The 26,181-nt window shown below is 40.2% G+C and overlaps 1 protein-coding gene across 2 annotated transcripts in view; it reads left to right on the top strand.

Annotated features, from left to right (window-relative positions):
* Positions 1-26,181, top strand: part of amph (amphiphysin) — a 109,518-nt gene that overhangs the window by 23,886 nt on the left and 59,451 nt on the right. For both annotated transcript variants that reach the window (XM_061240746.1, XM_061240745.1), the window contains exons 3-4: positions 17,314-17,368; positions 20,140-20,234. In XM_061240746.1, the coding sequence (XP_061096730.1) occupies positions 17,314-17,368; positions 20,140-20,234 (150 nt within the window). The remainder of the gene's footprint in view (positions 1-17,313; positions 17,369-20,139; positions 20,235-26,181) is intronic.

Here is a 26,181-nt window from a genome sequence, read left to right as displayed (position 1 = left end):
TTCTGACACACTCTTATTATTTGTGATTCATAAAATGTTTTGGCCGGTGAAGAAGTGGCTCAGATTTGGGTAGACCTTATTGCTGGGGGGCTGCAGTAAGAGATTACTGCTACGGCTCACTGTAGCATTAAATCCTGTACTCTCAGAAGAGCAGAGGCACGTAAGATGCAATGCTGTCCACCGGGCAAAGGCTTGCACTTGTATTACAACCATGAATCATGTGCTTTGTGACCTCCCCTCCCACAATATAATATTACATTACTTTCATCAATCACACCCTCTTATTTTGAGCCATTTACAAAAGAGGATAATTAATCACAAAATATGTTTTAAGTGTAATGTTTGCATTTGCTGAAAGCCTCAAAAGACAGAAATGATATTGAACCGCCCTTACGCTAATATCATCCTGCTCTCCATCAAGGTATCAGCACTGATCTCTGCTACAGCTATGTATAATGCCTACTGTATGTCAAACAACGTTTGCTTACCACTGGACATTTTCAAACCTCTCAAAGAATTCACAATGTTAGAGTTGTGCACTGTAAAAGTGTATTGCCAATTTTGCATATTAAAGTTAGAGGCAATATCAGTGGAGGCTCCTCCATAGAGGTGGAGGAGGCCTGGCCTCCCCAATAATTTGAGAGAAGAGAGAGATTAAAAAAAAACAATAAATATATTTATTTTATTTATTTATTTTAACAAAAAACATATTTTTTCTTTTTTATATTCATATTATTTTAGTTTTGTTCATAAATCTAAATTTTCCCATGGCTAAAACCCAATATTGCAATTGTAAAGCAACAGGCCAGATTTCCCTATCAGTTTGTATTAAGGGAGGCCAGGCCTCCCCTAGGAAATTAGCTTTTCATAGAAGTCAATGTAATGCATTTTTTTTCATGCCAATATGTGATTGGCCAGATCACTGAAAATGGGTGGGCAACGGAGGCCTGGCCTCACCATGCATTGTGTCCAGGGCTGAAAGATTGACATTTTGTTCGTCCAATCACATGCTACTGGTTCATTTGGAATCAACTATCCTTTCCTTTCCTATTCAACACAGAAGCCATTTTGAGAATTCGCTAGTCACTTCAGTCAAACAAACACTCGCCATAGTGGCTACGAGTGTCCTATCAACTTGTGCTTTTCAGGAAATTTAGAGAACACCCCTGGCTATCATCCCTGGAGTTTATAGCTCATTTGGCCAAACACTTTTGCTTAAAACTACCTCGGAAGTCAGAGAGATTCTAGCGCAATTTGAGATCTTGGGCTGGATATGCAGATTCCAGATACTAGGGAGTGAGAATGACATTCAATAGGTCATGTTAGACACCATTTGGGATTTATTGAACAGTTTTATTTTTAATGTAGTCCATTTCGTTTTATTACAAGTCAATTTAATAATCTTCCATATCAAATTACTGAATTGTTGCTCTGTGAGGAAATTCACTCTAAATACGAATAGAGTGCTGCCCTCTAGTGGATAACATTAACGTTAGATAAAGCCAACTGGAACCATATTTTTACATATTTTATATTAAATATATTGAATAAAACTACATATGATAAAGAAAGTGTTATCTTATCTTTTTTATATGCTAAACTTGATTCAATTGGTGATTACATGTTGAAGCTGTAGAAGAATGAAAAATGTAAGCTAAACAAAATTGTTTTTAACTACATAATTAAAATTCCTGCCTTTTACACATGTTCACTTGGCATTTATATTACATCCAAATGTCATTTCTCAGCTTAATTATCAGGCAGGCTCATAGACTTACAGCAATGTCATTTCTTCAGGAAGGCACAAGGCTAAGCTCTGCACAATGAATTTCATCAGCCAGAACTTTCTGACTGTAGCTTACACTCCAAATAGTATGCCTTTGGCCAGCACAAAGACAGATAAGAGAACAGGGAACATTCCATCGCGAGTGAAGTGAGCAAGCGGAAAAAAATGGCCTCCTCAATTCTGGAAGTCACCAGCCTCCACTGGGCAATATACTTATATACTACTATAAGATCTTTCAATTTTTCTCCCAATTTGGTTGCAAATTGTACCCTATCTATACCAATTACCTATGTTATCTTGGATACACTGCATACATACGCCATGTCCCCCAGCAGCACGAATGGATCTGACGATCTGGAGAAAGACACACCTTCTCTAAGCCGCATTGTCTCCAAGCGTGTCTGTGATCAGGGTGCTGGTGTTGAAATTAGAAAAAGGATGCATGCTTCTGAATATGAGAACAGAGTGAGTCATCTTGTGTTGGGTTCGGTTGGATTGAAATTGAGTTATTTCTGCTGAAAAGGTCTTAATGTTTTATGCTAGTTTGTTCAGGGTGCAACGTAGAAATACCAAAAACAGTGGTTGGCGAGCCTGTTGGCATTGTAGTAGACCTGTGAAATAGTATTGAGATCGGTTTTGAAAAGGGTGACATAGTGAGTTTAAAAATGTGCTGTTTTGAATGGAAGTGCCAACCAACGCAAACACATATCGTGCTCTCTATAATATTGGTGTTAGCTCCTACATGATGCTACCATGTTGTTCTCGCAGACGGATAGTTTGTTGTCCAGTAATACTCAAACATCACGGTGAGATGAAGGGGATGGCATAGTTCAGGGTGAGTCAAAGGACAAGTAGGGGGAGGACTTGACAGGCAAGTTCAGCGTGCCAGTAGTAGCTGAGCTTAAGCTTCTGGCAATGGTTTGTCACACAGCTTAAGACGTATTATAGGTCAAATGAGTGCTGAGGCCAGTGCAGCGGAGGCTGGGAAGGAGGGAAAAAGTGGCGTGTCATCAGCATAGCAGTGATAAACCGTGGGAGGAGTGATGAGAAAGTGGAGTATGGTTTACGTGTGTTGGTGGATGAGCTCTAGCGATAAAAAGTTAAGCTTTGCAGCACCGTGGAAGCTGGTTAAGGAGGAGAGCCTCCATTCTGCAGCCGGTGACTGAGTTAAGCCTTTTGGGTGGCATAATGGATGAAAGGCCACATGACCCGAGGGGTGAACAGATTTAGATAGACAGGCGCAGTGTCATCCTAGCAAGAATTTAATTTATTTTCTGCTCTGAACCAGATTACTGGGCAAAGAGAATTTACATTATAAAGTCTGGACTACTAGACTATACTCTACTCCTTCCATGACGTTCCCTAAATGTTTGGGCTTAAAACATTTTAGATTTAAAAAAAAGACGTACATACAGTGCCATTTTTCTTCACAAAAATCCCCTGCCAGCTATTAGGAAGCAGGTACAGTGGGCCCCTGAATTATTGGCACCCTTAATAAGAATTGAGAAAAAAGGCTGCATACTGTATAATAAACCACATTGATAGTTATATATATTATAGGTTTTCCAGGATATGGTTCACAATGCCCCTTTAGGCCGTCCTCCTGAACTGAGTGTTGTGTTCACTACTATAACTATTCTGCTATAATGTTGTAATATATTACTAGCTGGCCATGTATTCTTGGGCACTAGGGGTCATTGTATTGCCTGATAACGGTTGAATGGAATGGTAGTTGGGTGTGATGTGCATAAAAAGAAAGTGAACTGGATGCCATGCTTAAAATCCAGTTGCAAACGAGTAAAACCTTCATAATTTCACCTTATTCCGGTTTCTTGACTCTAACTGGTGTTAAAACACAACACTGAGCGACACCGGCAGGCGGAGGCTTGCTCCGTGTTCATGGCTTGCGTTTATCCCGAATGTTATTCTCAGGTCTGCTGGTGCAGAACGGTACTGTAATGGTCCTGGCAGTATCCGAGGCTTGCCTCGGGAGAGCAGACTAGCTTCAGCAGGAAATGAGACCTGACAGACAGGGTCTGCGACCGCCACAGGGCTGAAGGTTGGAGGCAGGGAGGGAGAGGAAGCCCCGGATGCTGACTGGTTAATCACCTGGCACGGCATGAGATAGAGCAGAGAGCTGGAGAGGGAAAAGAGGGCGATGGGAGACAAGCACAGCAAGCTGTGGAGAACTGAGCAGTGCATCCCACTGCAATCTTTCTTTGAAAAGTTTTTATCCAGGGATGTTCTGAGGCCTACTTTTGTTTGGTACACAGGGCGGCCTGTAGCGTAGTGGTAAAGGTATATGACTGGGACCAAAGTCGGTGGTTCGATCCCCGGTGCAGCCACAATAAGATCCACACAGCCGTTGGGCCCTTGAGCATGGCCCTTAACCCCGCATTGCTCCAGGGGAGGGTTGTCTCCTGCTTAGACTAATCAACTATACGTCACTCTGGATAATAGCGTCTGCCAAATGCCATTAATATAACGTAATGTTGTTTACACCTTCCGCATGGACAGTCGGCTCCAGGATTATTGGCACCCCTGACTGGCAACGCACAGAAAATACTTTCAAAAAATAAACAAAATTATTATTGAGATAAGCTCAAAAATGCCAACATGTGAAAAATACTGTGCTTTATACATTTTTCAGTGGAACCAACCAAAATCAAACATTAATTTCATAATATATACATGTAATGAAAATCAAGGTTAAATAATTATTGGCACCCCCAGTTTTGTACTTGATGCATACACCTCTGGCAAGGATATGAACATGCTGTCTTTTCTTGTAATGTTTAAAAATGGTTAAATAACACATTGGAGGGATTTTGGACCATTCCTTCATGCAGATCCTTGCAAGATCCGTCACATTTTTGTGTTTGTGCATATCAACTGCCCTCTTCAGCCCACAGGTTTTTGATTGGAGGTATGCTTAGGGAAATTGTCTTGCTGGAAAGTCCACCTACAGCCAAGTCTCAGCCTTGTGGTAGAGGAAACCGGATTGTCAACCAAAATTCATTGATACTTTGTGGAAACCCTTATACCAGGGGTCGGCAACCCTGGTCCTGGAGAGCCACAGGGTGTGCTGGCTTTCGTCTCCACCTTAAAATAAGCAACCGATTCAGACCCAAGAAACCAGGTGAGGTGAGATAACTGAGTAATCAACGACTTTCATTGATCAATTAATGCCATGTAACAATGAAAGTCAGCACACCCTGTGGCTCTCCCGGACCAGGGTTGCCGACCCCTGCCTTATACGATTGATTTTAATCAGTGCAAAAACATCACTGACCAACCACCATATTTCACCGTGGGTGAAGTTTGAAGGCACATCTCCTTTTATGCAACTCTGTTTCAATGCCAAACATACCAAAGCTATATCTGACCAAAACATTACATTTTTGGTCATTTCAAGTATGATTGAACAAAGGTGCTGTGGTCAGATGAGACCAAATTGTACATTTTGGTCAGATACTGCATTGATATGTTTGAGTCAAAAACAGATGCATAAAAATAATTTGTTTATGAATTGTCAGGGCTGCCAATAATTCTGGATCCCACTGTATATCGGATAGTGTATTTTAATGAATGTGTCTGTGTGCGTGTGAACATTCTTTGTTCTGTAATTGAAGAATGTTCAATTACAGAGCACACTGAATTCTTCTGTAATGTTACAGTAAGTATTCAATGGCCAATGTACCAATAGTTTACATATCAAATTCAATATTTTAATAAATTGTGTGTTTGTGTGCGTGTGTGGGCATGCTTGTGCGTGTTTCATGTCATATGTAGGCTACTGGTACATTTGCCATTGAATACTTACTGCATACTTGCTACAGTATCTGCTACCAGTAATATCATCAAAGACTGAGTCATATTGCAGGCACGTAGCATGATTAAGAGTGGTTGTGCAGTCAGGTTCTCATGCACTCAGTCACTCCCGTTGAAGCTGTCTTCACATGCGACAGTGATACTACAGCGTTCCACTTTAAACTGTATGCATTAAATGAAAAAAAGCATAATCCTCCCTCTCTCCAACTGCTCTTTCTTAATCCTGATTAATGTTGGTTTACACACAGGGAGTGACATGCCTAGAAAGTCTGAAAGCTAGACGTTCAATCTTGTTTCTCGAGTGATGCAATCTAGATTTACTGTATGTTTTTGAATGCTATAATGTTCCCTCTGTGTTGCATTAGTGTTGGGTGTGATTGGAAACAACTCATTAGGTTTTCCATGTTACAGCTCATTATCACTGGTTACATTCAACTGTAGTTAGCTTGCTTGGGTTGTTTTAGTTCTTTTGTGAATTTGCACAGGTGTATCTAATACTTTCCATTCCAGCAGCATCTGCAGTCAACCAAGCTTGTTGTGCATATTGTTAAAATAGCTCTGTGGCAGCACATCTGTAAAATAGCTGCTTAAATTGGAGCCTTTATCTATGCACTGCCAATGTTTCTTAATGTATGTGCAACTGATTAGTTTAATATGGTGTACTGTGCATTCTCATGTGTTCATGGTTTGTCATTACATCGTCATTTGAAATATTATACAATTAACTGGATGCACACCTCAACCACCCTCTTTCTTGAGGTAATTCAATAATGCAAAAGGAAACACATCACTTTGCCATGCAATTTTGCCAATACAATACAAAAGTCCAAAATTGTCCATCCCTATTTGCCATTCAAACATTCACAATAACCACCAATTTCTGCATAGCAAATATGTGGTCGCATTGAAGGTAATTTGAAAAGCAAGCTGAGAGTGAATATTGCTGGCTTTGCTCCAAAGATATGTACAGTAAATAGTGTGTAAATAGAACACATGCCCAGAGCATATGGAGGTACTGCTGAATGAATTATGGTGAGCATTCCCAGTTAGCTTAATTATGATGTATATGCTGTTTCTAAGGAGACAGACATTTCAGTTGTTGTGTTCCAATGCATGTGAAACAAATCATAACTGTACCATATAATTTGAGTATACAATAGCTGTTACATTTTTAATAACTTTATACAACATAAAACTAAATAACTGGACTTCCTGTTGTGGGCTTTCAAATTAAGTATCTGAAGGCAAATATAATTATGAGCCTTCAGCTGGTAAATATATCTAGTTAACTATATCTTTGCTAATATTAGCTTTATAAATGTATTATTATATCATACTTTAAATCCTATAGTAAGTATTTAATGTGTCTCTAGACATTGTAGCCTTAGATTAAATGAAATCATTTGTAAATAAAATGTATTATTAATGTATTATTATTATTTTTTTAATTCATGAAGTCTTCTGCTATTGTAGCCTATCCACTTAAGAGGTTTGACGCGTTGTGTGTTCAGATATGCTCTTCTGCATACCACTGTTGTAATGCATGGTTATTTGCCTTACTGTGAGACTGTTGTGCGTGAGAATCACAGGAGATCAGCAGTTTTTGAGATACTTTAGACAATACTGGTATCAACAATCATTCCTTGGTCTAAATCACTTAGATCACATTTCTTCCCTATTCTGACATTTGGTCTGAAAAACAGCTGAACCTCTTGACCACGTCTGCATGCTTTTTTTGCATTTAGTTGCTGCCACATGATTGGTTGATTAAATATTTGCATTAACAAGCTGGTGTACAGGTCTACCGAATAAAGTACTCACTGAGTGTATGTAATAGTTATTATTATTATAAATTGTGGAACGGTGTGGAGGGAGGAATTGCAGGAGGTGGCTCATACAGCTGACTATCAAGGATGCAATGTGTCCCTTTGTTTGGCACCCCCCAGAAAAACGTTCCCTAGGCGACCGCATACCTACATTACATTACATTACATTATATTAATGGCATTTGGCAGATGCTCTTACCCAGAGCAAGGTATTAGACTAAGCAGGAGACAGTCCTCCCCTGGAGCAATGCAGGGTTAAGGGCCTTGCTCAAGGGCCCTACGGCCGTGCGGATCTGTAGCGTAGTGGTTATGGTAAATGATTAAGACAGGCAAGGTTGGGGGTTCGAATCCCAGTGTAGCCACAATAAGATCTTCTCAGCCGTTGGGCCCTTGAGCAAGGCCCTTAACCCTGCATTGCTCCATGGGAGGATTGTCTCCTGCTTAGTCTAATCAACTGTATGTTACTCTGGATAAGAGCGTCTGCCAAATGCCAATGATGTAATGTAATGTAATCTTATTGTGGCTACACCAGGGATCAAACCACTGACCTTGCGGGTCCCAATCATGTACCTTAACCACTACGCTACAGGCTGCACCTAGAACCAGCCCTGCTTAACACAATGCATACTTCTTCAAGTTTGAAATCATGTTCCATGATCAATACTGTATTCTAGTTCAAGTGAGCAAAGAGGTGTGCTTACAGTTGACTTGTTGCAATTGTTAAAGTGTCAAACCTTTAACTTAGCAACAAATGCTGCTTCATAGAATAATTATGAATCCATTTCTCAAAAGGCCAACATTTTCCGATGTCAAACATTGAAATGAATGTTCCCTTTCATTCTGTGGCAGAGGATGAAATCCTTTCCTGCCCTTTTTATACAGAATAATGCCATTCAACTCCGTTTGTCCCTTGACTATCAGTTTGACGTGTGAGTGTGAGAGTGGAGATTGGTGATAATTGATGGTTAGCATGTTGCTTTGGGGCCATCAGCAGTTCAATAAGTCAGCCAGCCACAGTAGCGTTTTGTTATCGCCGGGGTCGCGCTAGGCCTGCGATGCTAACTGAATCCATCACTCTGAGAGCAGGCCTGAGGTCAGAGCTCTGTTCTGTCTTTCCCCTGGTGGATCTCCGGCCTTGTTCTCATGCATCCATGGCCTAATAGACATGAAAACTGCAGCCAACTGTGACTCCCCGGAGGCTGTGTTGTAGACAGCTGGCTTTGGCCATGAAAGCTTTGTGGCACTAAACTTGTAGTCATCCGAGAACTAAATTTTGTAAACTTCACATTTTCATACAGAGATCTTGTTAAATATTTTCCACAACTTTTGGTGACAGAATTTCACCCAGCCCCTTGTTTTTCACACTCTCTTCACTAGGAGTATTTTTGGTTGGCAAGATATTTTAGAAAATAATCATCCAGTGTTGCATCAGTCCTGCTCAGAAAGATCTACCAGACCAGTTCAATGAAAGTCAACCCTTACTGTTTGCAACTGCAACCGAAGATCACTTTCTGTGATCTGAAAAGAAGTCAAAAGCTGTTTTTTCTGTGGTTTACTTTCTTGTTTTGTAAAAGCATTAACCCAGCAGTCTGAAACCTCAAAGTAATCCCATCACTGGTTTTTGTGTTATGTAGCGCAAGCCACTTATTATACTGCTCTCTGCAAAGGGTTGAGTTGGTGGGTATAATGTATCCTCTCAATCTACTATGAGCTATTATCTATCAGGGTTCTGTTAGCATTTTTTTTCCAAGGGGCATGTGGGCACCTACTGCACGAATGCATCCAAATTAATAGATGTGCTCCCAAATAATTTTTCCAGTTAGCACATATCATTTTTCAGGAAACAAAATTGGAGGTCTTTAGAGCCTTGTCTATACTCTGAAACCTGTATCTATTTCTAAGCCCAGTTAATATGTTCCAATGATGGGACAATGTGACCTAGATATCCATCCATCCATTATCTGAACCCGCTTATCCTGATCAGGGTCGCAGGGGGGCTGGAGCCTATCCCAGCATACATTGGGCGAAAGGCAGGAATACACCCTGGACAGGTCGCCAGTCCATCGCAGGGCACACGCACCATTCACTCACACACTCATGCCTACGGGCAATTTAGACTCTCCAATCAGCCTAACCTGCATGTCTTTGGACTGTGGGAGGAAACCGGAGTACCCGGAGGAAACCCACGCAGACACGGGGAGAACATGCAAACTCCGCACAGAGAGGCCCCGGCCGACGGGGATTCGAACCCAGGACCTCCTTGCTGTGAGGCGGCAGTGCTACCCACTGCACCATCCGTGCCGCCCGACCTAGATATAATGTATCCTTAATACTGACTGATTTCTGAATATGCCAAACCCTTTTTGTTAAGAAAACAAAGCACTTGCATTTAATCATTTGAGTTGTTTTGGACAAATCTCTGTCTCACTCTTCACCTTGTCAAACAACTGTAGCCATGTCCAGAGGAGTATAAAAAGTTCTGACTGGCTGTTATGAATATGTGTGTCACTTCTTATAAATTGAGACTGCATTTATCCTATTAGTTACTCCAACACAATTTGCAACAAGTCTCAAGATTCATGGTTCTTCATACACTGTGTAAATGTATTAGGCATCTCTGTGGAATGCATTCTGCTGAATCAAATCTATGTGTCCAGGTCAAAGAACTCTTTGACATTTCAGTAAGAATAAGGTGCTGAGCAAGAGGGGGTTGGTGTGTCAGCTTAGCAGTACTGTAGGTGAACAGCAGGGCAAGCTTCCCATCAACGTGCTTATTGTGGTTATGCTCAGTTGTAAAAGAGGGTGGTAACCGCATTCTACAACCAAAGTCACTACCTGAAAAGGTTAGGCTTGACTATCAAATTTGTGTGAGGATGTGGTTAGTCTGAGGAGTGTGTACTGGAAACACATTGGACAAATAGCACCATGGTCCATTATTGTTCAAATTCAAATGTCTACACAGAGTACATCAGTTAAAATGAGCAAATTCATATGAACGAAAAATTTACAACATCTCTGTCGGCAACGGTTTGTCAAGTGGGAATGGATAAACTCACATCGCTTTAAAAAAAAAATTCTAACAAATGACTTAACACTTTCAAAACATGCCTTGGAAGTCGCCGATATTTACAGCTGTTGCAATAGCGACTCTTGTTACCATACACAAGCAGTAAATTCATTTCACACCAATCTGTTACAGTGTGTACAATACACAACGGTATTCACCGTTGAAAATGAACACAGTTGTCACTCCCAAAAACTAACAGTGTGAACATAGCCATGTATTCTCTTTGGTGCTCATATTCCTAGGTGCCTCTTGTAATGTCAGTAATCAGTCTAGGCTTTGCATTTGCAGATTGTGTTGTTTACAGCATGTAAGGATTTCAGTATAGACAAATCTGCAAATGACACTATTATAGGGAGCAGCTCTTGTCCACCAGCTATATTGTGGTATTGTCTGAAAAAGATTATCACTGTCATTTAATATCTGTATCATGTCCCCCTGTATCATCTTAAAGCACTTATTTAATGCATTCATACATGCTACTGTACAAAGGCATGGTCATAATATTATTCAAGGTTTTTTAACAATTGAACAAGAACCATGAATCAGCTTTATTACCTCCAGAAAGGTTGCGGTCAACTTTGGTTCTCCCATGCTCTTGGTAAATGATTCTGAACTGTGGGCATGTTGCTGGAGATTTATTATAATTATTACTTACTTCCCCACTGGCTAAGTAGTAGTGGTACCATTCACCATTATATTGATTTTCTTTTGAAAGGGGTCAGTTTTTTTATTTACAGATTCCTGTTTTCTCAGAGCTAGAAAGTATTTTTTGCACATTTATATAGGATTAACCATTAACAGGTCATGCTATAGATTACTTACTTGACGTGTGCTAAAAATACGTAAATGTTGTGTTTCAAAATGAATACTGGAGTTATTAACTCATCATCCATTTATAGAAGTTCTATTGGTAATGAATATTCACACCAACCTTATGCTTATTACTGTATGTGAAGTCTGAAATATGAAATAAACCCCAATTAGCTTCATTTTAAAATGGTTAGATTACAATTTAATCCACAGCTCATTATAGATTTGTCTCTCGGATGAAATAACTGTGGCACAGATACGGGAGTACACAAATAAAATACTGGAACATAATTAACATGGTTTTACAATTTCTGTCATTGGTTCACAGTAACAGGCAACAGTTAGTCCTGTGATCTGTTATTTGTTTTTTCAGTGAACTATTAGGAAATATATTTTCATGTTTCTTCATTAGCTGAACAAACATTTCCTTGAATTCCAGATATATTTTGTGGGAAATACAAGGCATCATTTCTTTATTTATTTTAATGTATTGGGCCTAATTAATGGGTTTTTTTGTGTGTGGGGGAGGTATTTCTCTCCTTTACTTTTGAATTGTAAACTAAACCATGCAACATTTTCTGTTGTTACAGTTGCCTGTTTTTACCATTTTTGTCTCTTTTTCTAGTGGCAATTATAATACAAAGGCATTATAGTAAAATCACTGCAATTTTATATGAATTGAGCAATTAGATTTAGACAAGCAGTTGACCTACCAAATTATTTATAAATTAGTCATATTATTTAATTAGCCCCTTCTTGATGGATATACTCTTGTTATCATTAACTCTGATACTGTCACACCAGGTGAATACAAGGCTACAGGGCAGTGTGCAGTATTGACTCTCCGTCTCTGCGAAAATGTCACACTTTTCAGCTGTGACTGTCACCCTTGTCCAATAAAGGCTTAGCATTTAATAGCATTAATCAATTTTGGCAGGTAATCCTCATTTAGTGTCAAGCCCATTCTGTTATTTCCTACTGTTCTCATAGCCGCTAACTCAATTAGCACATACCAGCAACTGTGTAATGACTCGCCTTACTCAGGTTTATGAAGAGAATCACTTATATTTAGATCATCTAAAAATAATGCTGGGTAATAGGGTGGTACAAATTGCAATGATAGCAGTGTTTTACCTTGTAAGATGTTCCAGTTTCTATCGCCTGTTATTTTATTTTTTTAATAGATGAATCAAACTGACTTAATTTAATAATCAGTCATCCTACAGCTGGGAAGCTGTCATATTATGCATAATGAAACAGCTCACTTATCTTATTAATAGATGTGAATATAAATTATACCATATTGTATTCCTTAAGCGACTGTGAACAACCAGTACATCTTTTTTCAGTATAATACTAATATAATTTGTTATTTAGCTGATGCACTTATCCAAAGCAACTTACAGTTGATTAAATTAAGCAGGGGACAATCCCCCCTGGAGTAATGTGGGGTTAAGGGCCTTGCTTAAGGGCCCAACAGTTGTGTGGATATTTTTGTGACTATTCTTGGGGGTTGAACCTTCCAGGTCCCAATCATGTACCTTAGCCGCTAGGCTACAGGCTCCCCAGTATTCTCTATGGAGAAAGGCAGCTGTCTTTAGATATAAGACGGCCAGAAGTAGCTTTGCTATCGAGGGAAGAAAGTATAGAGTAGGTTGAATGGCAGGTCGGCTTGCAGTTTGATTTCCTGCCACAGAACGATTAGCCGTCCTATCCGATCTGATCTGAGGAGGGTGACATTCCTGACAATGACACGAGCAGTCATGACTCATCCACAAGATAAAGGCATTGGAATCTCTATCTTACTTTCACAGATCTTACTTCAATTCGTGGGAAACGGGGTGTGATGTTTGAAGGGAAATGAAACAGCAAGATCCTGTCAAAATAGTGTTACTGTGTTACCACAGCACTGCGTCTGATACTTATCATAACCCATTCATTCATATAACTCAAATATGTTCACACGCTGTGTATGAATTTTCACCATCAAATCTTTTCACAAATTTAAGGTAGTGATGTAGGCATATGGTATTCATCCAAAGTGTCTTACAGTTGATTAGACTAAGCAGGGGATATTCCCCCCTGGAACAATGCGGGGTTAAGGGCCTTACTCAAGGGCCCAACAGCTGTGTGGATATTTTTGTGGCTTGAGCCTCTGTACTGAGAAAGGCAACTGTCTTTAGATATCAAGATGGCCGGAAGTAGTTTGGCTATAGAGGAAAAGTCTTGAGTGGCTTTAAGGTAGTGATGTAGGCATATGGCAGAGATGGCAGAGAAATCTGTAACTTTTTTCGTATAGCGAAGTTCATGTCAACTTTTCTGTAGACATTACCTTGAGGGCTGAGTTAGACTGAATGCGAAAGACGTTCAACATAAATCTCAAAATGATAGAGAATTAAACACTACAGATGCTTGCTGATCTCTGAATCAACAGTGAGCACAGCCTGGCCTGCAGCTGCACTCTATGCACTCCTCAGATACACTTATCCTCCTGGAGACCAAACACCAATCAGAGAGAAGTCACATCTCTCACTAATGGATAATTACCATAATTCATATGTAAATCGGTATACTGAGTCCTGTGGAGTGTTGCGTGGGTGTATTATATGTTGTAGTGGAATGTACTGATTTCTTTATTTTGTTTGTGTGAAACAAAAAGCACAAATTATGCGTATTTGCGTTATTCCATTCATGAAACTCCTGAAATGTATTTGTGCATGGAATTTCATCCCTAAAAAAGTTTCTCTATTGGATTCTCAGTTTTAGCCAGATTATTTTTTATTTTGGGTCAGATATTCAGGGTGGTAACTATTGCCACTTCCTCAGGTAAAAAACCCTACTGTACGTGCAGACAAAAACAGGTCCGCATATACAGTAGGGTTTTCATCAAATTATTTATTTTGCCTAAAAATGATAACGTAACCATCATCATTATCCTGTTTGCACCATGTACTACAGTATGTTGTGTGTAATTGCAATTTGCAGATGTCTTAATTCTAAAAACCTTCAAGCACTACCTATGAAACCCTGGCTGCTGTAAACCCAGTACATCTGCAGATATCTAAATGTTGTGCAAATTAAATTGTTCAATTGTATGGTTTTGTCAGTTCATGTGGCTGGTGTTTAAAAAGGCATGTGACTAATGCTGTTTGGATTTGGAAAACAGGCTGACAGAGTATGCTTTCATAGATATTATTGTATTACACAACAGCTAAAACAATGCTGAACAGGCATTGAAAGAAAGAGACAGCGCTTGATGTGGGTTATTAGAGAGAAAGCGGATGTTTCAATTTTTCTCTACTCATGAAGGCAGAGTTACAATGCAATTTTTTCCCCTTGTTTTTCTTATTGTCTAATCTTAACCATTGATTCTTGTTCATAAATAAGTTTCAAGCAGATATTGTAATATCTACTGTATAGGCATAATAGGCATACACATTTTAATATCCCATATTTCATCATCCTAAAAAATATAGACATTCGTGCTGAAAGCATTTGGAAAAACTGCAATATTCACTGCTCCACAGCCTCTGTATCTAATTCCAACAAGAAAACCACAGTCCAAACTCTTCTGGAGTCTGAACGATCTGCAGTTATTCCCATACTGTATATCATCACACGTTTACCTTCAGCCTCTCTCCTGTTTCTTACAGTAGCTTTCTCATGGCCACTGGTGACTTGTGGAAAAAAACTACATATTATTGTTGCTGATTTTACGATTTGCTGCACTAGTACCTGGAGGGTGTTCTTTTTTATTAGATGTGGTCTCTGTGGCTAAGGCACACTCTCAGATAATGCGTGCTCCCTATGTGCTTGTATCGCTGTACATAAAAACAGAGAGCAAACGCAAACAATTTCACTGCTAGTCAAAAACATAAACAGTGCCATAACCACAAGAAGTCATCATCATCAATCATCATCATCAGCAGCAGCATAACTGTGTGTATTTTTGCCCATTAACTGAAAAATTTTAAAATAATTCTGCCACTTCATGAAGATTCAGTGTAGAATATCCACCATAATCTGAAAGTGCGCTATTATGTGGTGTCATTTTATCTTTAACCAGCCTACCGGCTAAGTCGCTTGACTGGGACCCGGAAGGTTGGTTGTAGCCAGAATAAGATCTGTGGGGCCCCTAAGCAAGCCCTTTAGCACATTGCTTAGCCTAATCAACTGTAAGTCGCATTGGATAACAGCATCAGCTAAATAACTGCAATGTGGTAATAAAGTTGGCTTTTGTTGAGGCTGATTATTGTTTCCAAAGAACACATCAGGCTGTGGTTATTGTAGATCAGAGGGAAGGCGAGTACAGAAATAATGAATTAAAATTCATTTAAAATGTAGCAGCTCTGTGGCTGGGATCATAAATTAATATTACTTTGCAATATAAATTTAAATATTTTTTGAAGTGTTATTGTCTGTGGCATGCGATTGCTTAAAAGCGATTCAAATAATGAGTCTATTAACTGCAGTATAATGATTCCAGCACAGCTAAATAGTGAAGATATTGCGGCAATAAACGCAGTCACTAATTGGGCATACAGCCAAATAGGAGTTGTATTCAAACACCTAATGAGGCATTTCACACCGGGATTATGAGAACTTTGAGGACAAGGCTTTGTGTAAACAATATTTTATTTCTGAACCTTAAACTGCTGCAGACCACTGTTGCTCCTGCAGTACTGCTGACAAAGCCCCGGAATCTTCTTCAATCTTATCTGCAGCCAGCAGTTGGGTCACGGTTGGGAAGGCTATCCTTTATTTCATTAAGCAAACATGTCAGGCAGGAGTGGAAATACGTTTAATAATAATATAATAATGGCATTACTACTGAGTAGGAATGTGACTAGATATCCCAATTCAATTTTAATACAATGGGGCACAAAATGTATATTTATACAATGTGGTATATTTATACAAAAGTCCTTATGTCACTTTCCAAATGAGAAATCCATTAAAAAGTATGGATTTTACCATGAATGGTAAATCCAAATGTTTAAAAAATCATGTTAAAAATGTAATTAAATGTACTATTTAAATGTTAGGTTTTATTAGATAGACCTCAAGGATCCCTGTTCAAAGTAAGTCAGAGAAAGCAAGCATTTCATCTGGATGCCTGACAGTAACAAGTCAGTAATTTGGCCACTTGTCTCAAATTCAGTATTTTATTACATCGCTATCACAGGGACAAGATCAATACAAACTGTCCAAAACACCCAAGATCAATACAAATGAGTAAGTACCGAGAAACCTATCTGTTCAGAAAGCTAACTACTTAGCTTTTACTGTTTCTTCCACCGCTTTCTCTTTCTGATGTAACAGGATCCCTAAGGATCCCAAGATCCCAGGATCCCTGGCTTTGTGGCTTTTGTTGAAGAGGAACTAATCTCCACTTGGCATCGTTCGTCGTTCTTGTTTTATTGTGCTGTCAATCTTTTTCTCATGTCAGGGATAAAATAACATCAATTTGTTATTTTTCTTTGAAGGGCCGGAGCCTGGTGCTAGTTTATTGGACAGATCATTTCCGGCTTTTCACCAAAGTAGTCCTCTAAAGTTTGAGACGTTGAGCGTCGGGATTTGATGCTGGTCTTGAAATAGGCCTTGCTTTGATGTTGTGCTTCAAAGGACTAGGCCTAAGCATTACTGGCTGCACAAATAGCTGGGAATTAATGATAGTAAAAATGACCCTTTTTATACTGCATGGACCATATCACTCAGCATGTATGTGCTAGCAATACAAAGACGATTTATTGAACTCACTTTTTGTGCAGTGAGACCGAGCGACCTTTGAGATGCCACGGTGAAGTACAAATATTCTCTCAGCAGGATTAAAGCCACAGTGAAGAAATTGGAAGCACAGCACTTAGACATGTTTCAAGAGAGTACTCTTGTTAGATTTCTGCCTTTCCCTAGTAAAATATTTTGATTGTTTTTGAGCATATTTCACTTGAATCCCATGCCTGGTGCTTATCCCACTCCTCTCTTTGGAACAGGTGGAGGGATCCCGGCTGCAGAGAGAACTGAAAGCTTATCTGGCAGCGGTGAAAGGTGAGCATGGCATAGATAAACATAGACTCTCAGGAATATACAAACAATCACAAGCACACTCACACAGACAGGCACACACATATACATATGCATGCTAAGTTGTTCTTGCATTCATTAAAGGGAAAGCAACATTATAGCTGTTATTGCATACAGTACTGTACATTAGAAAAAGACTAGGACATTTAGTTAAGATATTCGGTTGCTCTTCAGTATCTTACAGAAAAAGACACAAACACATGTGTGCACACACACACTATTTGCATGTAAGTATTTAAATAATAATGTACACCCTTCTGTAAAATTCATCTTGAAATTAGAGCTGGTCAAGCTGGTCAAGCAGCTACCAGCTGTTTCAAAACATAGCTTGAGCTGGTCAAACCATGTCAAGCTGGGAGCTGGTTTCAACTGGTCAACCAGCTACCAGCCGTTTCAAAACCGAGCTTGGGCTATTTATCTAATCTGCACACACTTACCTTAGGGAGGCACTTTAACGAAAACACAAAAACACAAATGTCCACACAGGGCTACCTCGCCCCACATATACATAACAGGGGCCCAACATCCACCCGGAGAGATGCTCAAAGAGTCTTCTCCCTCCACCTTGTCTACACTGCAGCAGAAGGCTGAGGCCCTGATTAAATTTTAAACTTCATTTATTCCAGAGCCTTTTACTGCCAGTGTAATTTTACATCATGCCGAAGGAGACCGTGTTGATCTGTTCAGAGCCTGTGGGACACGGCTGGCACACTCTGCCACGATAATGGGTCGACCAGGATAATGGATATGCTCAAACCCCTCCACCCTGCTGTCAATGTACATAGGTGTTCCTTTCAATGGTGTCGTTGCCCAAAGCTGTTTGGTGCATGGAAACATTCATTATTAAAAAGACTGAATGCTCATATATGGCTCGTAAAAATATTAAGCAGGCAGGTAATTGCTATTGACAGGAACAGGTCCATAGCACCAGCCTCTGTAGCTACAATATAGAAAGATGTACATGGGTAGTTTGAATGCATTGCAAGTGGACTGCAAGAGCAGAAGTCATCTCCTTTTCATACCCAGTTCTCTGGCAGCGTCGAGTTGAAATACTTAAGTGCAGTAGTTTCACTGCCTGGCATACTTCTACTGCTTTGGCAGGAGTTTCCTGCCTGTATTTGTAAAGCAGAGGAATACCCACAGTCAGCGAAGTAACTCAGCCATGTAGTAGAGCACCACTGACTACGGAATTCCCGGGTGAAAGGCATTCCCAACAGGCGACATCACGACTGCTTCGTTACATAATGCCTTCATTAACGGGAAGTAAATAGAGCCGCGGTCCCGGCAAAGCTCCTGCTGAGGACTTGACGTCGTCTTAATGATTTTTAATCAACAGCGATGCTTTTTTCCATGCACCAGCGATTGTATTCGCTTGGCTGCATTGGCGCTCACTGCGACCCAAAGGCACGTTCTACCTTGGTGATTACGCTCTACGTAGGAAAATATAATTAGTTAAGTAAAATGTGCATAGGTCTCTGCGGAGTGTGGAGCCCATTAAATTAATAAGTCAGTTATTATTAATTTATTATTATTATTATATTATTTGTTCATCAGCCAATAAATCAGTAAGTATTCACATTCGACTACTTCTGTTAAAGTATATATGTGGCAGTTCAGAAAGTCCAGAGCTGGAGCAGTGCCAAAGCGAATAATCTATTGAATGAACATCATATACAGTAGTGTCCATTACAGTTGTTCTTGCCATATGGGAGTCCCTGGACAAGTGTATGCAGGCAGGCTCTCCATTTTTACAAATAGTGTTACAAATAACTTCTGTCCCCAAATACCCACCCCTAATACCGGAGTCTTCCGCCCAAGATTACCAACCATGCCCCAGATGATAACATCTGTGCTCACTTGCTCTGCATTAAAGTTCACCCAGGTTTTTGTTCCCAAATGCCCCTCTCACAGCGTAATGGCCTTGGTTGTTGGGGCTTTGTGACAGCTCTTGTCAGTCTTGCTCCTGCCCCAGCTCACAGGGACGTAATTACTTTGTCACCGAGAGCCGGCTTTGAAAAGGGCAGCTGGATCTGGGCTGAGCAGGCCAGATCTATTCCACACACAGCTGCAGCCCCTGGCCTGCTCCCATCAGTCAGCCTTCCATTGGCATGAAAAGGCCATGCAGGAACCTAGACGGCTGTCAGAGCGAGGTCATTGGTGGATGGCCTGTCTTAGGGGTGAAGCATTTTTCAAAGTTGAGTGGGACAGAGACACACCTGGGTCTCCGTTGGAGGATGGAGTCCAGGGTCAGAAAGTAAAATTCCTCCCCAGTGTTTCCAATCAAATCACCTGGATTTGCTGATTAGCACAGTTCTTCAGCCAGGAGATCATTAGTGAAATCAGGCAGCTGAGTTGATGGGTAGATGAAACATATGGCAGGACTTTTACTTTGTGACAACTGGACTTTCCACCCTAGTGAAGTTGGCGTGTGGAGATCTCGTGTGGAGATCACACAGGACTCCACAGGAAGCTCCTTTGCAGCTATACTGCCCGCAAGGCTTGCTACGAAAGTGCCGTGCACGACTTGTCTCAATAGACGCCTAGACCATACCAGATCAGCTAGTAAAACTGAACTGTGAACAATTGTTGCTTATGTCCTGTTTTCACCAATATTATCACTGCAGCCAAATCCAATGGCAGTGGAAAAAACTGCTCCTGATAACTGATATCTGTGTGCTAGATTGATGGTTAACCCGTGCTCATGGACCGAGTCTTGCTGTGTGCTTGTTCTATAGGGATGCAGCAGGCCTCCATGAACCTAACCGAGTCCCTGCACGAAGTGTATGAGCCAGAGTGGCACGGAAAAGATGACGTCTTGACCATTGGGAAGGTAAACGCTTCTATTTTCCCTTGGTTTCTTTCTTTAGTTCATTGGCTTAAATTATAATGCTGGGGAATCCCATTTTTAGAAATGTTGGACATTTCACTGCTATCACCAAAGAAAACATATTTGTGTTCTGTTGCATTATATTGCACAGTGAAATGGCCTGTGTTAATGTAATAGGGATAATATTTACAATATGTACTTGATCATTTTACTGTGCAGTGCCAAATTTAATCATTGGGATGTTAGACAGTACTGTACTGTAAATATTGGATCAGTAAATGCTTTTGCAGGGAATGGTTAGCATTTGCCAATTCTCGAGAGCATCTGTGCTTTTGTGTTTCTTTTTTTATCTTAACCAGACTGACACTGCATCTTAGTCATTCAAATTAGTCAAACCACTGAGGACAACTTTACAATTTAATCTTGAAAAAAAAACAAAATTGAAAAATGCAATATGATAGTCAATGGGTCCCTGAGAAAAAATTATTATTTGTGGAGGGGAATCTACTAAGTCCCGTCCTCGAACAGGGAATTTGTTATGATCATTTAAAGATTGCATTTTTAATATATTTATAATACTCAGTGAGTATTTTATTAGGCTTTATTAGGCTTATGTTGTCGACTTATTAAGTCTTCTGCTGCTATAGCCTATCCACGTTTGATGCATTGTGTGTTCAGAGATGCTCTTCTGCATACCACTGTTGTAATGTGGTTATTTGTATTACTGTCACCTTCCTGTCAGCTTCAACTAGTCTGGAACTTCTCCTCTGACCTCTCTCATTAACAACGCATTTCTATCCGCTGAACTGCTGCACACTGGATGTTTATTGTTTTTCACACCATTCTCTGCAAATTGTTGTGTGTGAAAATCCCAGGAGATCAGTAGTTTCTGAGATACTCAAACCCCCCTGTCTGGCACCAACAATTATTCCACGGTCAAAGTCACTTAGATCACATTTCTTTCCTATTCTGGCATTTGGTCTGAAAAACTGCTGAACCTCTTGACCACGTCTGCATGCTTTTATGCATTTAGTTGCTGCCACATGATTGGCTGATTAAATATTTGCATTAAAAAGCTGGTGTACAGGTTTAACTAATAAAGTGATCACTGAGCGTAGTGCCATCAAGCTGCAAAAATCATATATGGAATATCCCACTAACAATGTGTCAAGTTTTGCAAAGACTGATTGTGCTGTTTTGCTAGAACTGGACAAAATTACAGAAAACACAATAGTGTGGCTATGCATTTGCAGTGCATAACCCCCCAATTATATAATTGGCAACAATTTAGATGCATAATAGCATGGTTTCAATGCCAGAATAATGGTTGATAATATTAGTAAATTCATCAGTGAGACACTGTGGCACAATACCAGGTTGCCATTTGTTGAGTTGCCTGTAGAATCCATTTGCCAAAATAATTATTGGTACTCTACTTCATGGTCATGTTTTGTATTATTTTCCAATTTGGCTTGGAACCCTATAAAAGCAGTTAATAACAGCAGTAGCCAAAATAACCTTTTTCTTAAAATTGATCCACTCAGCAGTGGCACGTATAATGGTCACTAAGAGCCCCTTATGTCGAATAGACCATTTTCCTTAAGCTTTAGTCAGAGGAAGTTGCTGTGGCATTTTTTTTTACAATGTATTATGGTCTTAAATTAGGCCTTGAATGTGAGTGTGCTGTATCGATTCTGCCTTGCGAAGGCATCCATAAGGAGCAGCCTGCTTGTGCCATCTGCAGCTCAGAATGGTTTTGGGTGACTTCCAATCATTATAAAGTATAGGAAAGTGCAGGGCCGAGCTTAGAGTGCATTCAACAAAACTCAGAGAATGTTCCAGAAGGGGAACTAATTTCTAAAGTAGCAGCCACAAAGGCCAAGACAAGCCGGGAAGGGGGTGTTGACTGCGTGGTACATCGTCTTTGGGGACAGTGTGCTTTTGCAACTCCCCATCTTCCTGTAGGTACCGGAATTGGCTCCTGCTGTTTGTTCTGTATACGGTACCAGTCTGTAGGGAAGTCAAAAGGTATGACCCTGCAGAATGTGACATGGCATTTGACTGTACCATGCTCCAGACAGGCTGGCGGTTCCTAAAAGAGATTCATTATAATTATCAAGCCAAGTTCACAAGCAATTCACGTGCGTCTCACACAGCCCGGCATTTTTTACGTCTGCAGTCTGGTGGCAGGGGAAACACCAGGCTGTTTCCGCACTTCTGTGCTGAGGCAGCATTTTGCTGCAGGAGCACCTTCCGTGATTTACGATGCCTGGGCCGTCTCTGCATTATTAGCCACTTGACTGGGGTTCCCCCAGAGGCTCGGTGTGGGAAAAGCCTGACGCTAAGGAATTTTAAACTGTACACAGTGAAAGACTCCACTGTATGTCCCTGAGCTTTTGGTAAATTGAATGCGTATTACATTTTTTTTTTTCCACTCCATTGCATGCAAGTCAATATTTAAATCACATGATTTTAAGTAACTAGTAAACATTTTTGTAATTGACACTCCTATTGTTGGGATATTAAAACATTAAATTAATTGTTCTCCAATGAGCTCTTGCCCCTTTCAACAGGAAAAAATAGTGGGCAAAACAACTTCCTTGTAAATGTTAGATACAATACAAAATAATTAGACTACTCATGTAGGAAAACTATTTGCTAAATACCAGAATTTTGAGAACTACTACATGGGTAACAGTACAACGCTAACATGTTAGCTAATCTCCCAGTCAAACAAGCTACACTTCAAGAACCGTACCAGTATTTTGGATGTTAAAGCCCATGTATGAAAAATTAGGAGGTTAGGAGGCATGGATTTGAATTTCCTTTGTAAACAGCTTTTTATCTATGGCAGAGAAACATTGTATTGTGATGATATGACAGAATTAGCAAAGTGCAGAGAATGTCATCAGCGGGTTAAAAGTTCCTTCCTGTATTTTCTTCTTGTCCTGTCAATCCACGCTTTAAAATGCAATGATAATGTAACTAAATAATAATAATAACTGACGTCATTCAGGATGATGGATTACCTATCAAGCAATTGTGCAAGTAGATTCCCATAGCATGGGGAAATTAATGAAAACCAATGGCCTTCCTAGAAGGTAGGAAAAAATAATGAAATAATGCAGGGGTGCCTGCCCTAGGGGCGCATTGAAATAATATAACTATTCTAATAAAATTGTTTTCTAAAACGCCGATTTACCCGACAGAAAATGGTGTGCCTAAAGTCAGTTTTCTTCCGTTTTTCTTTCATATCTGTCAGTTTTGGTTGGGCACGCCTCTGGCTTATGGCCATGGAGCGTGTTTTCTCTTTTGGGTGACGTATTTTTGCAACGCTGATTGACTGCTAGCACCTGGCGGGACACACTTTTTTGCGCCCCTGGGCCATATGCTATTCCCAGAAGCCCAGAATGCCTTTGCTTGAGCGGAGACTGCCAGTCATTGGTTTAAAGTGGGTGTTCGACTTGCGATTCTAACGCTAGCAGCAGCCTGGAGACGTTTGTCTCCATCACAGGTGTAGTGCAGTAAGTCATTAATTTCATGTTTAAATATGTTTTTATTAAGTTTAGCCATAATGGCTGGACTTTGCCTGCCTTCATCGTTAGCTTATAGAGCTTGTATCTACAGCAACTTAACTGGCTAACTGGTATATAAAAGCAAGATGTGGGCTATTTTGTGCTTCCAAGATTTAACCAGTTAACATATTCGTTCCAGAATTACAATTAGATTGCTAGCGAGCTATCTAGATAGTTTAAAAAAATCATTGGGGTGTTGCTTTGACAAGGAGCCAAACTGGCATCGTCCTAATCAACAGGCCAAACTATTAATTTTATTTTAGCCTTCAGAAAAATCCTGATAACTGTGTTTTAATGCTGCTCCCCTCTAAACTGGACAAGTTTGGATTTGGAAACGATGAGCCTTTCAGTTATGAGATGCATTGCGATGGGCATAAAAGTAGCTTATTGGTAGTTGCACAGTTTAACAACATTATTGTAACAATGATATGATTAAGTTCCTCATTTGAGGAAATGGATCTTGTTGTGTCTCTTCTTTGTGTTTTCACTCATGCGTTTAAGCTGATCTTGTAAAAACTGTTGATGTGCTCAGAATTAGAACCCGCGATGACTTGTGATTCCTTGTTTGTCAGTTTATTTGCATACATCTATGTTTTGTTGTCTAATATATTAGATCTGTTGGTTAGAGTTGTAGATTATTTGCTCTGTGGAGGAAATCCCTTTGTTTTAAAGAGAGGGTCTGCTGTTTGAGTTGCTGGCTTTCTGTTTCTCTTATCTTTTGTATTGCTTCCCTATGAAGAGAACAGTTTAAATGTATACATCCCTTAGTGTATATTACAATATCCTCCATATCTGCCTCTAAAGCCTCTCATCATCTAGGGTAATTTGAATTCATTGATCTTGTCACGTTGTCCAAGAAATTTATCCTGTAGCATAGTGGTTAAGGTACATGACTGGGACCCACAAGGTCGGTGGTTCGATCCCCAGTGTAGCCACAATAAGATCCGCACAGCTGTTGGGCCCTTGAGCAAGGACCTTAACCCTGCATTGCTCCAGTGGAGGATTGTCTCCTATGTAGTCTAATCACCTGTAATGCAATATGAAGTTTAAGTAAATTATGTTTCAAAGTTTTTTGTGGAAGCATTTCTATTACAAGTCAAGTAGGCTAATTGGGACTACATGTTTACTATTTTCTTCTCATTTTTATATTAACCCTATATAGTTTGAAGCCTTTAAGTTTAAATATATACAAAAATGCTTATTTTAATATTTCCATTGCTTTGTCTTTCCTTATAATTATTATTAAAGATTATTATTAGAGATTGGAGGTGAGAATTGGTGTGTGTGTGTGTGTGTGTGTGTGTGTGTGTGTGTGCGCGCGCGCGTGCGTGCATGTATGTGACTTCACTTGTGTATGACGCCCCAATCCAGGTAAATGACCACCAGCCAATGTAATCAATGCATCAATGTAAAAGGGTGTTGTAAAAAATTGGTTTGCAGCTATGTAACATAGGCCACACAAAATTAATGTAATGGACTTTATCCAAAATACCAGTGTTGTCCTTTAAGTTTCTGAACAGGTGAGCACACCAAGCTAGGAAGAAAGGCAAGGCAACTAGACTACTTAAACTTCCCTCTCCAATTAGAAATGAAGGTTATTAGTCAAAATGTGACTATTCACGTAGCGGTGCACAAAGTGTGAAATTTGTGCTTTGTTGCATATTGTATTTGGATTTGTGAACCTCCATAATAAGAATATTTAATAGATATGATTCTCACTGAGGCGGCACGGATGGTGCAGTGGGTAGCACTGCCGCCTCACAGCAAGGAGGTCCTGGGTTCGAATCCCCGTCGGCCAGGGCCTCTCTGTGCGGAGTTTGCATGTTCTCCCCGTGTCTGCGTGGGTTTCCTCCTGGTACTCCGGTTTCCTCCCACAGTCCAAAGACATGCATGTTAGGCCGATTGGAGAGTCTAAATTGCCCGTAGGCATGAATGGTGCGTGTGCCCTGCGATGGACTGGCGACCTGTCCAGGGTGTATTCCTGCCTTTCGCCCAATGTATGCTGGGATAGGCTCCAGCCCCCCTGCGACCCTGATCAGGATAAGCGGGTTCAGATAATGGATGGATGGATTCTCACTGAGTGAGGGCATTGGCTGTGGTCCTGTAGTTACTGTAGGGGTTCACAATGCGATAAAAGCTATGGCAGCATTTCATGCAAAACTATGGCCTTGGTTTTACAATAACATGGCAATTATTTTCTGCCGACTTCCTAGATGATGCTGCATATTGTGAAATCGCTGTGGCTATTGTTGTAGTGCTGGGATACAGACAAAAAAGAAATCTTCAGCACTGTAGATGTTCAGCTTACCGTCTCTTATTATGTTCAGGAACTGAAAAACACAGTAACTCACACAAGGAAACAAGAAATAAGATCT

The sequence above is a fragment of the Conger conger genome, chromosome 4 (assembly GCF_963514075.1).
Source record: "Conger conger chromosome 4, fConCon1.1, whole genome shotgun sequence".
NCBI lineage: Eukaryota > Metazoa > Chordata > Actinopteri > Anguilliformes > Congridae > Conger > Conger conger.
Note: the sequence above shows the minus strand (reverse complement) of the source record. Positions and strands in the feature narration are given on the sequence as shown.